The 14,514-nt window shown below is 39.6% G+C and overlaps 1 protein-coding gene across 5 annotated transcripts in view; it reads right to left on the bottom strand.

Annotated features, from left to right (window-relative positions):
• Window positions 1–14,514, bottom strand: part of PROM1 (prominin 1) — a 93,159-nt gene that overhangs the window by 57,077 nt on the left and 21,568 nt on the right. For all 5 annotated transcript variants that reach the window (XM_073342457.1, XM_073342460.1, XM_073342458.1 and 2 more), the window contains exon 3: window positions 1,312–1,370. In XM_073342457.1, coding sequence (XP_073198558.1) covers window positions 1,312–1,370 — 59 coding nt within the window. The remainder of the gene's footprint in view (window positions 1–1,311; window positions 1,371–14,514) is intronic.

The raw sequence follows: 14,514 nt of genomic DNA, 5'->3' as shown, positions 1-14,514 counted from the left end.
AGGGTCAGTCAGTCCATGAAATTCAACCTCTAGGCTTACTTCTATGAATGCAAGGTGTTTTGTTTGGCCCTGCAGCCTCTAATGCATCATCACCAAACAACCCCCCCCAAAAGAACTTGTGAGATCGGGAGGAACTTGGTACAGCCTTAGGACAAGTTCCAAACATCTGGATACTAGGCAAAGGATATCAGGCTATTGGAGTAAGAGGCTCAGTATCAGAAAGGCTTTCCAGAAAGGCCTCAGGCCAGTGGGCATGAGTCTAGGGACCAGATTTGTTTTCCTGAGAGCACACAACACCATTCACAGCATGCTCCAGTACCCTATAACCTAGCAGATGGTACAAAGTATCATGTCACCAATCTGGGCCCAGTTAAGGTCCTTACTGCAGGAATTCAACCCACCACAGTGCTTGAGACATGGCCCATTGTGCTTGAGTATGGCTCAAGGAAATGAATTAGTACCACATCCAAATTGGGTTGTATTCCCTGCTGTTGCTGGATATCTTGAGAATGTACACTATTCTAGGGTAACCATGCCATAGGGAGAAGGTAGGGAAAACATGTTTTTGTAATCACTTTAATCTAAAAAAAAATATTTTATCAATGGAATGTGGAAACTCAGCTGTCTGAAGGTAGTAACTGGAACCAGCCTACGAACCGAGCAACTACAGTTTTCTATGTTTAAACATTTTTGGACAAAAGCAAATACTTTTGCTTAACACAAAGCCAGAGCTTAGTTTCTGTGTGACAGATACAATCACATTTTTATACCTGGAATACTAGTGAAAACTGCTGCTAAGATTGCCTGAGTAATTCTATTTTAAAGTATATTTTCAGTCAGTTTTTGGACCTCCCATGACATCAAAAAACCAACATATATAGGAAAAAAAGACAAATAATATATATTTTACAATAAATATTTACATGCAATCATTGTGTATGCTAAAAATAAGCATTATTATAGGGTTAAAATGATTCTGGTATCTGAAGGCCAGCAGGAATTCCTGGTTCATAACTAGAAAACAAAAAAGGGCAGATTTTTACTAAACATTTTGGCTTCAAATATTAGTTTTGCACAAAAGATTCCATACATTTCATGAACACTTACTTGCAAAAATTTTCTTAGTATTTTTCAAAAAAGAATTTTACATGGTATTTTATTTGAAACCATGAAAATAGTTAGTCAGATGTCAATCAATCATATATCCAATTGTTAGTTTCAATTATTCTTCTCTATTTAAGGAAGAGAGTCTCAATGTTTCAACTAAATTATGAATACACACACTTCCATTACTATGTGTAGACAAATTACCTTTTGATAATCATCCTGCACATTTCCAAACGTCTGCTGTGCTAGCTTTTTGATGAGATCTGAAAATAAGCAAGAACATTCCAGAGTTTTAGATAACGTAAGTTAGAAAATATTAGTAAATTATATTGCTGGTTAGGTGGGATGAAACTGAGAACAGAAATCAAAGATGACAGACAAATATACCCAAGTTTCTATAACTACAGTAGAATGATACATTTTTAAACAAATTTTTAAATTTTATGAGAATGTTGAAAGATAACGAGGTTAAGAAGGTCATACTGAGAAGCAGTAAGGTTATTTTTGTTGAGGTGATCTTATGTGCCATAGAGACCAGTGAAATCATAAATCAGATACTAGGTTACCTACTACCTAGGCATATTGATTTGGGCGATTTTAATGCACCTTGTTTGTGCCAGGTCAAGCATATCTTCATTGGAAACCACCTACTAAGCAATTAAGATTTTTATCATAACAATCTTCTAAATTAAATTATACACACACACACACACCCCCCCACGGAACTGTATAACTGGTGCTCAAATATTCTGGTGTGGATATTCAATACAGCTTTTTTGGGGGGTGGAGGTAAGGGTGTGGCCTGGGCAGGGAATCACTGTACCTGCAAAAAGAAAAAGGAGTGGCACCTTAGAGACTAACAAATTTATTTGAGCATAAGCTTTTGTGAGCTACAGCTCACTTCATCGGATGCATTCAGTGGAAAATACAGTGGGGAGATTTATATACATAGAAAACATGAAACATGGGTGTTACCATACACACTGTAATGAGAGGTTTCAGAGTAGCAGCCATGTTAGTCTGTATTCGCAAAAAGAAAAGGAGTACAAGTGGCACCTTTGAGACTATACATTTGTTAGTCTCTAAGGTACCACTAGTACTCCTTTTCTTTTTACTGTAACGAGAGTGATCACTTAAGGTGAGCTATTACCAGCAGGAGAGCAGGGGGTGGGGGGGGTAAGGAAGGAAAACGGGACTTTTGTAGTGATAATCAAGGTGGGCCATTTCCAGCAGTTGACAAGAATGTCTGAGGAACAGTTGGGGGTGGGGGGTGGAAATAAACAAGGGGAAATAGTTTTACTTTGTGCAATGACCCATCCACTCCCAGTCTCTATTCAAGCCTAAGTTAATTGTATCCAGTTTGCAAATTAATTCCAATTCAGCAGTCTCTCGTTGAAGTCTGTTTTTGAAGGTTTTTTGTTGAAGAATTGCAACTTTTAGGTCTGTAATCGAGTGACCAAAGAGATTGAAGTGTTCTCCAACTGGTTTTTGAATGTTATAATTCTTGACATCTATTTGTGTCCATTGATTCTTTTACGTAGAGACTGTCCAGTTTGACCAATGTACATGGCAGAGAGGCATTGCTGGCACATATGACGGCATATTTCACATTGGTAGATGTGCAGGTGAATGAGCCTCTGATAGTGTGGCTGATGTGATTAGGCCCTATGATGGTGTCCCCTGAATAGATATGTGGACACAGTTGGCAACAGGCTTTGTTGCAAGGATAGGTTCCTGGGTTAGTGGTTCTGTTGTGTGGTGGGTGGTTGCTGGTGAGTATTTGCTTCAGGTTGGGGGGCTGTCTGTAAGCAAGGAATGGCCTGTCTCCCAAGATCTGTGAAAGTGATGGGTCATCCTTCAGGATAGGTTGTAGATCCTTGATCATGCGCTGGAGAGGTTTAGTTGGGGGCTGAAGGTGATGGTTAGTGGCTTTCTGATTTTTTTTTGTTGGGTCTGTCCTGTAGTAGGTGACTTCTGGGTACTCTTCTGGCTGTGTTAATCTGTTTCTTCACTTCAGCAGGTGGGTATTGTAGTTGTAAGAATGCTTGATAGAGATCTTGTAGGTGTTTGTCTCTGTCTGAGGGGTTGGAGCAAATGCAGTTGTATCATAGAGCTTGGCTGTAGACAATGGATTGTGCGGTGTGGTCTGGATGAAAGCTGGAGGCATGTAGGTAGGAATAGCAGTCAGTAGGTTTCTGGTATAGGGTGGTGGTTATGTGACCATCGCTTATTAGCACCATAGTGTCCAGGAAGTGGATCTCTTGTGTGGACTGGTCCATGCTGAGGTTGATGGTGGGATTGAAATTGTTGAAATCATGGTGGAATTCCTCAAGGGCTTCTTTTCCATGGGTCCAGATGATGAAGACGTCATCAATGTAGTGCAAGTAGAGTAGGAGCATTAGGGGACGAGAGCTGAGGGAGCGTTGTTCTAAGTCAGCCATAAAAATGTTTGCATACTGTGGGGCCGTGGGGTACTCATAGCAGTGCTGCTGATTTGAAGGTATACATTGTCCCCAAATGTGAAATGGCCCACCTTGATTATCACTACAAAAGGTCCCCCCGCCCCCCCCAGCCCGCTCTCCTGCTGGTAATAGCTCACCTTACCTGATCACTCTCGTTACAGTGTGTATGCTAACACCTATTTTTTCACGTTTTCCATGTATATAAATCTCCCCAAGGCATTTTCCACTGAATGCATCCAATGAAGTGAGCTGTAGCTCACAAAAGCTTATGCTCAAATAAACTGGTTAGTCTCTAAGGTGCCACAAGTCCTCCTTTTCTTTTTGCGAATACAGACTAACACGGCTGCTACTCTGTACCTGCAAACTTGCTGGAGGGAGATCTGAGGGCCTTCACTGCCTATCACTGGCAGACAGATAAAAGAAAGCTTTCATCTTATTATCTGTGTTGCATCTATTCTGAAGCTCAAGGAGGATTAAGAGTTCTGAGGACTGAAGTCCCCAGAACTCTTAATCCAGCATTTTTCAAAAACAAAAAATAGAAGATGATGAAATAGTTTGTACTGCAAAGCATCATTTGGGGAAGACTGAAAAATGCTGGAAAAATGGAGCCGAATGCCTCAGGAACAAAGGTACATATAAAAGCTGCCTGGAAGGCAGAGAATCCTATTCAAGGAAAATATTTTGAAACATGGCTATTAAACACTTTAAATGTTAGCAGACCTCTGATGGAAAGGACACACAGAATTGCAGGAGCGATAAGCAACACACCAAAAGCTACAGTTGTGAGATTACAAACATATTGCGATCAACAAGGAGTCCCTACTGCATCAAAATCAGTAACAGAGGCCAAGGACTCTGGGAAGAGAATTTATATTTCCCATGATTTTTCAGCTGCAATACAGAAACACAAAAGCAGAATGTAACCAACCCATTGATGCAACAACTCCACACCAGACAAATTCAATGAACTGACTTAGCCAAACACATTGCAGATTTTCTACAAATACACTACACACCTTTCCCACATCAACAGAAACACTGAATTTCATCAAAAAAACTTCAATATCTAAAATAAACTAGGGACCCACCTGGTGCACAGAAGTGTAATGTAAATTCCTTATTTCTCTGACAGACGTATTTTATAACAATCAACAATGGTTTAAAATTTTCCTTTATCCTTTTAATGTAGTAATTGATAACAGATAAATGAGAGCCAGTAACACTTCTGGAATGGAGGAGGTACTTTAAGCCAAAGTTTTATGGGAAAGAGTGGATTTATTTATAATCAGACTTGCACATGCCCCATTGTTTTATTAAAAACATGGGCCAGATCCTCAGCTGGCGTAAATTGATATAGCTCTACTGAACTAAATGAAGCTGTGCCGATTTACACTGAGTAGCTGGTCCTTTATTTGTCATTTATTTACAGAGCCCAGCCACGGACCAGCCACTTATACAAGGTACAATCAAGATCTCATGCAAGATTGGAAAAGCTCTCTGAATACAATACAAAAGCTTCTTGAGAATGGCCAATAATGGGAAATCAGCTTTTCACAAGGACTAACGGCTTTTATATTCTGAACATGGGGAAGTATGGGCCTAGAAAGGATATTGGACTCTGCAAGAATAGGCACAAAACAACAAGTTTCCCATACTTGCAACAAAAAAAGTTTCAAGCAAGCCATGGCTGTGCTACCTGCAGATAAGAAATTAAAAAAAAAAAAATGTTGAAATTACAAGGCCGCTGGTATTGCATCCTACTGAACAGTGAAAAGAACCCTCCCCCTCTTAAGGCTAATGCTGTTACGTCAGCAGCTAATAAAATACTAGTGGACCCTAACTTAAGGGAATTTCATAGTAGAGCTGGTCAAAAATTTACTAGTGGAACAGTCTTCCATTGAAAAATGCTGAATCAACTCCAAAAATTTTGATAAAAAAAATAATTGAAGTCCTTTTTTTGATATTTATATTACACAACAGTACCTAATATAAAAGTGAAAACAATCAAAACAGAAGCACTTTGATAAGGTCATTTTGATATTTCTGAAACAAAATGTTTCAGAATTTTAGTTCTGTGGGAAATTTTAAATTTTTGTTCCAATTGGGGATGATAGGAGATTTCAAAACACTGGAATTTCCTGTGGAATGGAAATAAAGTTTCACAACCAGTGTAACTTTGTAGGCACCTTTGCCTTTTGGAATAAAGAATTAAACAGAAGTCAGCCAAATGCCATATGTTTAAAGAAACAAAGAAGAAAACAAAGAAGAGTCAACTAACTTATTTCTTATTTTAATGAATTTGAAAAGGCTCTGAATTGTGGTTCTGAATCACAGAAGTTTTACTTAGCTAGACACGATTACCTCACTATTAGAGCTGTCATTCAAGACTGATGGAACTAATTAGAAAATACTATGAAAAATTGATGGAGAAAATAGTTTTTCAAACTGTGTGAATTACTGCATACACTCCAAAGCAGGCCCAACAGAAACAAACTAACTATCTTTAACTTCCTGATCATCAAGATTGATATGTATTGTTTAGCAATTAGTCCCTTCAAGTAATTAGGCAAACTGTGCATTAAATACTGTATGAAGTTCAGATTTCACTCCATGTGTTGAGCTATTCACCAAATAACGTGAACACTACTCGAACAATACTATTTTTCTCTATTTTTAGAAAGCCCATCGCCTCTGCATTCACTCTTGGTAAGGTTTCCAGATATGCCACAGACTACTAATCCTCTCTGACCAGGTGTCAGTCATTTATGCGAACAGCTATCTTCTCTATGATTTAATATTTTAGAAGTTCTTTGGTATCAACTGTAGTAACACCCATCATAATGAACTCATTTGATATTAAATGTGAAAGTCATTAAACATTATATTAAATGTGCATTCAGGAGCAATAGTATCACTGTTGTAAGTTTTTGACAACACAAGTCTTATTCCTACCAGGTGACAAATCTTTCTACATTTTACACCACTCTGTAGAAGTCTATAAAATGGAAGGATTCCGCAACTTGAACATATTTATCGAGTCCAATTCTTATTTCCAAAATAAAACTAACAGGAAGGCATTGTGAAAAAGCATGATGACCTCTATTTACAAATTAACTGGATTCATTTTTAAGTCCATGACTGAGCAGATGTATGCATTGTTTCATATGACCAGTAATCCAAGGCTTTAACATAGAACACATTTTATCACTGAGGTTAAAGAGCTTTACTTTATAAGGCTCACTTACAATACTAATTACGTTAATACTTTACTCAGTCTCTTTCCAGCTTTCCACGCACAAGCAAGATGCCATCTGCCCTAATAGACTGAACTATTGACTTATTACACCACCATCTTACTGATATTAGCACCTTCTTGCAGAGCTTCATAGAAAGACTCCTTTCCATGTGGTGTGAGTGTTGTGCAGATGTTTCCAGGTACACCTGTTCAATGTTGTAATACTCAGACCATAAAGGTTGCTTCTTGGCACTATTCAACAGACAGGGATGGCAAAAGAGAATAGAGACTTAACAATAAGCTGTCTAGATATTAACAACCAACACAACAAACTGGAACACAATTCCCACTGCCAGGAAAGTTTTACAGGACTAGGTGACAGAAAAAAGCAAGCAAACAAACAAAAGTTGGGACAATACAATTGGTAGGGGGTCTATTTAAGTGGCAGAGAAATCACTTTTTTGCAGCTTGGTCAAGGCAGAAATAATTTCATTGATATGAAATTTGCTATTTATGCTGTGATCAACCCACGAAAAATGTGTGATTTCTCCACAGTGCTTCTCAAACTTGGGGCACATGGCCCAAAAAGGGGGTCACAAGCCTCTTAGGGGGTCATGATATTGCCATGCTTATTTCTCTGCTGCTGCTGGTCGCACTGCCTGACCCTGGGTGGCAGGAGAGCAGTGGCTGCCGCCCAGATCAAAAGGCAGTGCTGCCACCAGAACAGAAGTAAGGGTGTGGCCAGCAGCTGCCACTCTCCACTCTGCCTTCAAGGGCTGGGCGGCCAGAAACCAGATTTCACGGGGTGTGGGGGGACCATATTTCACAATCCATGATGCAATTTTCACAGCAGCAAATTTGGTAGATCCCTAACCACTGGGGATATTATTCTTGTTCTGAGCGCCTACAAAAAGAGCATTTAAAAAAAAATTAATTACTTTGGGCCAAATTCAGTCCCCGTGTCACTCTAGTAAAGTCAATGAAGTTACACCAGAAATACATTTGCCCCATTATGCTTAATACAGAATATTAGTCCCTGATTCTGCAAAGTAATTAAGCATGTGCCTAATTTTAAGTGAGTAGCACCTATTACTTCAATGGGGCTATTTCAATGCGCAAGTACCTTGCTGACTCTGGGACTCTAAGACAATGATGGAAAACTACATCATGATAAAGTTGCTCACCACTTTAATACTGTTAAAATGCTCTCACTCTTAACCCATGGTATTTCATAGCATAACTCAAGTCAACAGGATTACTCATATGCTTAAAGTTAAGCATGTGCTTAAGTGCTTTTCTGGATTGGCGTCCATGTGAGTACATCTAGTGACAAAATAAGCAATTTCACAATGTTTAGAAAATTTACCTATTAGCATGAAATGAATGTATTACTTCTACTTCAAACTCATTGTTTCTTTTAAACATGACTTGTAAAGGTCTACCCCAGGTTTTAATACAAACTTTCAAGATTAATTAATGCACACAAGTTTCATGCTGATCACTGGAGATATCAAAAAAAATAGCTTGTGATCTCACAGAAAAGATAAGTGGAAGTTCAGTTTGTCATCAATTAAAGTCTTTGTTTTGACTTCATGGGACTGATCCAAAGCCAACTGAAGTCAGTTGGAATCCTTCTACTGACTTCAATAGGAGTTGGATCTGATCCCGAGTGAAGAGGTCCACTCAGTCTGGAATCTAGGCTACTGCTCCTTGTTGCCACATCACTGCCAGGTAGCTTTTGCTCCCTAGCCAACTACTTGGCTTTCAGCACCCAGCATAGCTCCTTATTCCAGCAGCCCCCCAATCAGCTCTAGTTTCCTACTACCTCAGTCAGACAAGAATCCCTAGTGGCAGGGGCAATGGCAGAAGGACCCCGCACACAGGCTGTTGCAGAGTGGGACAGGTCCCCCTGTGTAGGTCATTTCTGCCCTGCTTACGCTAAGGAATCTTTACCCTCCTCAAGCAAGGAGAAAGTCCATAAGATTCAGCCCTCTCCCAGGGCAGACACCAGGGAAGCACCTGAGCTAAGGCAGGGATCCAGATGGGGACCAAGTGTTCCCTCTTTCCTCCCTGCTTATGTTCCTTGTAGCCTTCAGGCCTGTGCATGAAGTGTCTACACTGCAGTAGGGAGTGAGTGGCCAAGCTATTCCTCCCCACACTCCAAGCTCTAGTGGATAGGGACTCTGGAGCAGGTAAGAGAGCTTACTCTTCTTCTCACACAGTCTCCTTCAGGCAGTTTACGCCCATTTTCCTGAAGGATGATGGAATTAGGGGTCTTTCCTCATAGTAGCCCTGTCCCTTTATATTTTGGCACGGTCTCTCTCCATGCAGTTGCTAGCATCATCTTCAAGGTTAACTAGTTTCCTTAGCAATCAGGTCATTCAGCTACCATTCTTTTGCCCCCCTCTGTCAAAGAAACTCCTTACTTAAGTGTAATCCGCGCATTACATTCTTCCTGAATAAAACCTGGAAGTTTTGTAAATCAGGCTTACTATCGGTACTGTTCAAAGGTACAAAAAAAGAGGGAAAGGACTTGCATGAAAGAATTACTTAATAGTAGAGATACATGCCTTGTATTTCAAAGCACATACCCTTTGTGAGCTGGCCACATCTTGGACAGAAAAGGTAGAAATCTGGCAATCATTCCTCACTGTCATAGGACATTACAGAACTGATGTTTGCAGACATAACTTTTGGGTGCATGTTCTGAAGTCCAAGACTACACCTCCTAGTTCTCTCTCATGAAGAATGTCCAGAGTTATCAGAGGGTCTGCGACAACCTGTGCTGTGTCTAATTTGTTGGGCTTCTTGCAGGAAACAAAGATATTCGTCCTGCCTAGTAAACTGCCATTTTCTGGAGGAGCCCACCAGCATGGAAGTCCCACTTGAGTACTTTGTATACAGTTGGTTTATCTAGTAATGTATTTCAGAGTTCTCCGTTTTGAATTAGAGACTGAGCATAAGGAAGCTTTGAGTGGAGCAAAATGAGTCAGGACTGCTGGAAGGGTGGCTATAATGGGCATTAAAAAAAATTAGCAGTTAGCCAGTTGACATTAGTCTTTAAAATAATTCAGATAATTGTAAATAACTTCCCATATTCACATATTTTAAATGCTATTAAATAATAAACTCATGCAAGTTGTAGGAAAACATGCTTCTTATGCCACATTAGTATGTTTCATAGAAACCCCACAAAAACAACGTTGTGCTGCCCTAGGGGATCCTGGAAACCCTCCCAACATCACCAAACCGATTCAATGCCCAGTGGACTTAATATTTGTATTAAGGATGGGAACTCACATTGCCAGATTTTAAACCCACTCAAACATCATTAGCTCACCACAGAATGAAGCAGCTAAAAGTTCAAGCATTTCTCCCTCTCTACTCACTCACTGAACAGCTATTTCCGGACTCTCAATCTGCTTCTGCCCCTCCTCACCACATCCAGCGTCCAGTCTCACGCCCTACTTTTGCTACCACTACATCAGAGATCTCCCCAAATCCCAAAATGCTGATCTGTCTTTTACAGTAGATGCAACACGGAAAATGAACCACAGTGTAAGTGTCAGTTAAGTGCTTACAAAAAGTAGCAAGCTTTCAGAGTGTATATTGTTATCTTTGTAGCTGAACAGTTAAGGCACTGAACTATCTGTCGAATTTCAAAAGAGTTGTATAAGAATATCAGGAGCACAGCTGGGATGGTGGGAAAATGGGGTTGAGATGCAGTGTGGAATAGGAGATGGGGAGAACAGCAAGCGTGAGTGTGACAGGGAACTGTGTGACTGCTATTAGGAGGGAGAACTTTATCAGAGAGAGGTTTCAGAGTAGCAGCCGTGTTAGTCTGTATTTGTAAAAAGAAAAGGAGTACTTGTGGCACCTTAGAGATAGGCTTCTGGTTACAAAATGCAAAGCATTTCATAGAAATGTTGAGGTGTGATGCAACAAGAGTAGCTGGGTGAATGGGAAGCAGTAATGGGGAGACAGAAATTTAATAAATCCCTCTTCTCACTAGCAAATCCCATTGAACTCCTGAAGAAACAAAATATAATTTATTAGCCAACAGACACACTCCTTTCAAGGAACATTTAACTTGTACATGCACAAGAGCTCCTTATTTTCCAAAAACATAGATGGAAGCATGGTAATTTTATAAACTGAATGGCCTCAAAGTCTTATTATTAACCAGGAAGCAGAACTAAGCAATTTAAACCTCCATTCTCCCCCAAAAGTTCCTCAGTCTTTACAGCTGCCAAGCACTGGGCACACTCACATTATCTATCTATACAGTAATCCACACAGACAAAAATTTTTAAAAAGCATAGTCAGAAAGCAAATCATTCAAAAAACAAAAGCCATTATGTTGATTGTCAAGAAAATGGGACACACAGAATAAAAGTTTTTCCTTTGAAAAGAACCTTTTCAGGGACGTGGTGATTGTTCTTCACTACCCAGAAAATCCTTACATGTTGCAAATTTGCAACAAAAACCAAAAAATAATTGCCGTCAGAAAAATCTTTGTTCAAAAATCTGCATACATAATCCAAACAATGTCAAGAGGGATGCACTTGAAAGAGTATTCTATACAGAAATTACATTCAATCAATTTTAGTAAAATATTTTTAAACTTAAACTAAACCATATTGTTTACAGCACTATAATTATCCATCACCATATATTTTTTGTCTGTAGTGGCTATATATGGCCTCTTCTAGGCCACCATCTGGTAAAGATTTACAACAGATTAGGGGCTAGGGTTCAGCTCAGGGTGCTGTACAGGATTGCCTGTTTTAACCCCCTGCAGACGCTGAACAACTTGCCGGTACTTTGTGGTTCGCATGTCCAAGGTGTACTGGAGTGACACTTTAAAACATTTAAAGAGATTATTTTAACACATATGTATAACAAAGGTGGTTTTACCTTAAGTGTCAGATTTCCAGCTCCCTCCCTCTCCTCTCAAAAAATGTTCCAGTATATTGTAAGTAAACTGAGAATAGGAGAGAATTCTGCTTTCATACTCTAACGCATGCCTATGGCAACATGAATGCAGACAACTGGAAGTAACACAGGAGAGCCCTACTAGTATTGGTTTTTAATTACTTCAACAACTGACTTTTTGGCAACCACATTATGGTCTCAGAATTCCTCCTCTGTATTTGCCATTTCTCTGCAAGGGACACTATACTCCATATGCACCTGAACCACTAAATATGCGATGGTTGCAGAAGTACCATAGGTCACAGATTAAAAACGATAAACATTTGAGCTCAGTCAAATAAAATCTGAATTATGCCGTGCCTTCTTCCCCCTCACCTCCATCCTGCTCAAAACACAACAATAGGGGCAAAGTTTCCTTGTTTCCTTTTCCTTATGAAAACAGAGCACTGTACATGGTTCAATTGAAAAGTCAGAAGTTGTTTTAGTACAAGTTGTTTAACCAGGTACATAACAAAGTCTGCAGCAAACTCTCAAAATCAGGTGGTTTACAAGAGGCTCGGCAGATACTTTTGACAGAAAAAAAAACCCAACTCCGGTATAAAGAAAGTTTCCAGGATTTCTGTTATGGGATTGGCAAGGAAAGATTAATACATGTAGAATCCAATTAATCAGAGTTCGATTAAGTCTCCTGGAGTTCTACGTTGGAGAATGTTGGCTTTCTTGCTAGCCCACCAGCTTTGATGAGGCCACGCACATGTTGCTCCTTTAAGTCATTTGTTCTGTAAAGGAAAGCTAATAGTAATTTTTGACCCTCTGGGTTTTACCCCTTTAAAGCCTGCCACTACGCTCATTCTAAAATGGAGAAAGACGCTGTGGAATCCAAAACTCTATTTACCTGAAGAGTTGATTTTTGCCAACCCATCTTTGTTGTTGAAAAAACATGACTGCCTACTTCTATTCAGCAGACTTCTTGAATGGTGAAGAGAAATCAATGCTAATACATAGTAGTCTGACTAGTGTCTATTCCAAACACACAAGAACAACAACAATGTATTTTAGCCGATAAGAACTGGAAGCAATTTACAAAAGGCTACATCTTAAAAATATACTTGAAAATAATTTTTGGCTCTTATATTCTTTCAAAATCTGGGATCTTTTAAATATTGGAGTTCTCAAGAGCAGATGAAATGCAGACTATTTCTGCTATTTTTCTCTATTAAGAATAGTTAACTGTTACTTTCCAAATCTATAGTTTTAGCTAAAAGGCAGAGACGAGCATAGTGATTATTCTTGCCTATCAAAGAGAGAGCACAAATTTTAGAAAGTTATTTCCACACTTATCAAAATCCTTATTTCATTAAATGTGTTATGAATATTGCAACATTTTCTGACTTGGATCTGAATAGCCAAAAGGACTATGACACACATGACAGTCTTTAAAAATTGGAAAGCAAATTCTACTGAGGAAAATAGAAAGGAGCATAAACTGACAAGTCAAGTATAATTAGGCAGGCCAAAAAAGATTCTGAAGAGCAACTCTAACAAAAGACACAAAAACAAAGAGCAAAATTTTGTTTAAGTACATTAGAAGCAGAAAGCCAGCTAAACAATCAGGGGGTGGGTGTATGAAGGCCCCTTGGATGATCGAAGTGCTAAAAGAGCACTCGAGGAAGAAAAGGCCATTCTGGAGAAGCTAAATGCATAGATTCATAGATATTAAGGTCAGAAGGGACCATTAGGATCATCGACCTCCTGCACAAGGCAGGCCACAGAATCTCACCCACCCATTAATTTCTTGCATTGGTCTTCACTGCAGAGGTTGTGAGGGAGATTCCCACACTGGAGCCATTATTTTTAGCTGACAAATCTGAGGAACTATCCCAGATTGAGATATCAATAGAGGAAGTTTTGGAACAAACTGATACATTTAACAGTAATAAATCACCAGGACCAGATGGCGCCTAAGAGTTCTGAAGGAACCCAAATATGAAATTGCAGAACTACTCACTGTGGTATGTAACCAGTTGCTTAAAATCAGCCTCTGTCCCAAATGACTGGAGAATAGCTAATACACAAAATTTTATTATCTCTTTGTTTAAGGCTCCAGAGGTGACCCTGGTAAGCCTAACTCCAGTACGAAGCCAACTGGTTGAAACGATAGTAAAGAACAGAATCAGACATATAAACATGATTTGTAGGAGTAAAGAGTCAAGGTGGCTTTTGTAAAGGGAAATCATGCCTTACCAATCTACTAGAATTCTTTAAAAGGTCAACAAACATTAACCAGGGTGATTCAGTGGATACAGTGTACTTGGGTTTGCAGAAACCCTTTGAACGAGGTCCCACACCAAAGGCTAGTAAGCAAAATAAGCAGTCATGGGAGAAGAGGGAAGGTCCTCTCATGGATCAATAACTTGGGCCTAGGCTACACCTGGGGGGAGTTGATGGGGAGAGGGTTTCAAACTAAGATACGCAACTTCAGCTACGCTATTCGCATAGCTGAAGTCAAAGTATCTTAGTTCAACTTACCAAGCCGTCCTCACGGCGGCGAGTCGACCGTGGTGGCTCCCCCATCAACTCCACTTACTCCGTCTGCCGAGGTGGAGTACAGGTGTTGATTTGAGGATCAATTTATTGCGTCTAGATGAGACACGATAAATCGATCCCCGATCGATCAATCACTACCTGCCATTATCCTGGCAAGGTTCATCTTATAAAGTTATACCTCATAGACATTTCAGTTACCAACATATATATTTCTTGCTAAAAACCTAA

This window comes from Lepidochelys kempii, chromosome 4 (assembly GCF_965140265.1).
Source record: "Lepidochelys kempii isolate rLepKem1 chromosome 4, rLepKem1.hap2, whole genome shotgun sequence".
NCBI lineage: Eukaryota > Metazoa > Chordata > Testudines > Cheloniidae > Lepidochelys > Lepidochelys kempii.
This window is presented reverse-complemented; position numbering and strand designations above follow the sequence as displayed.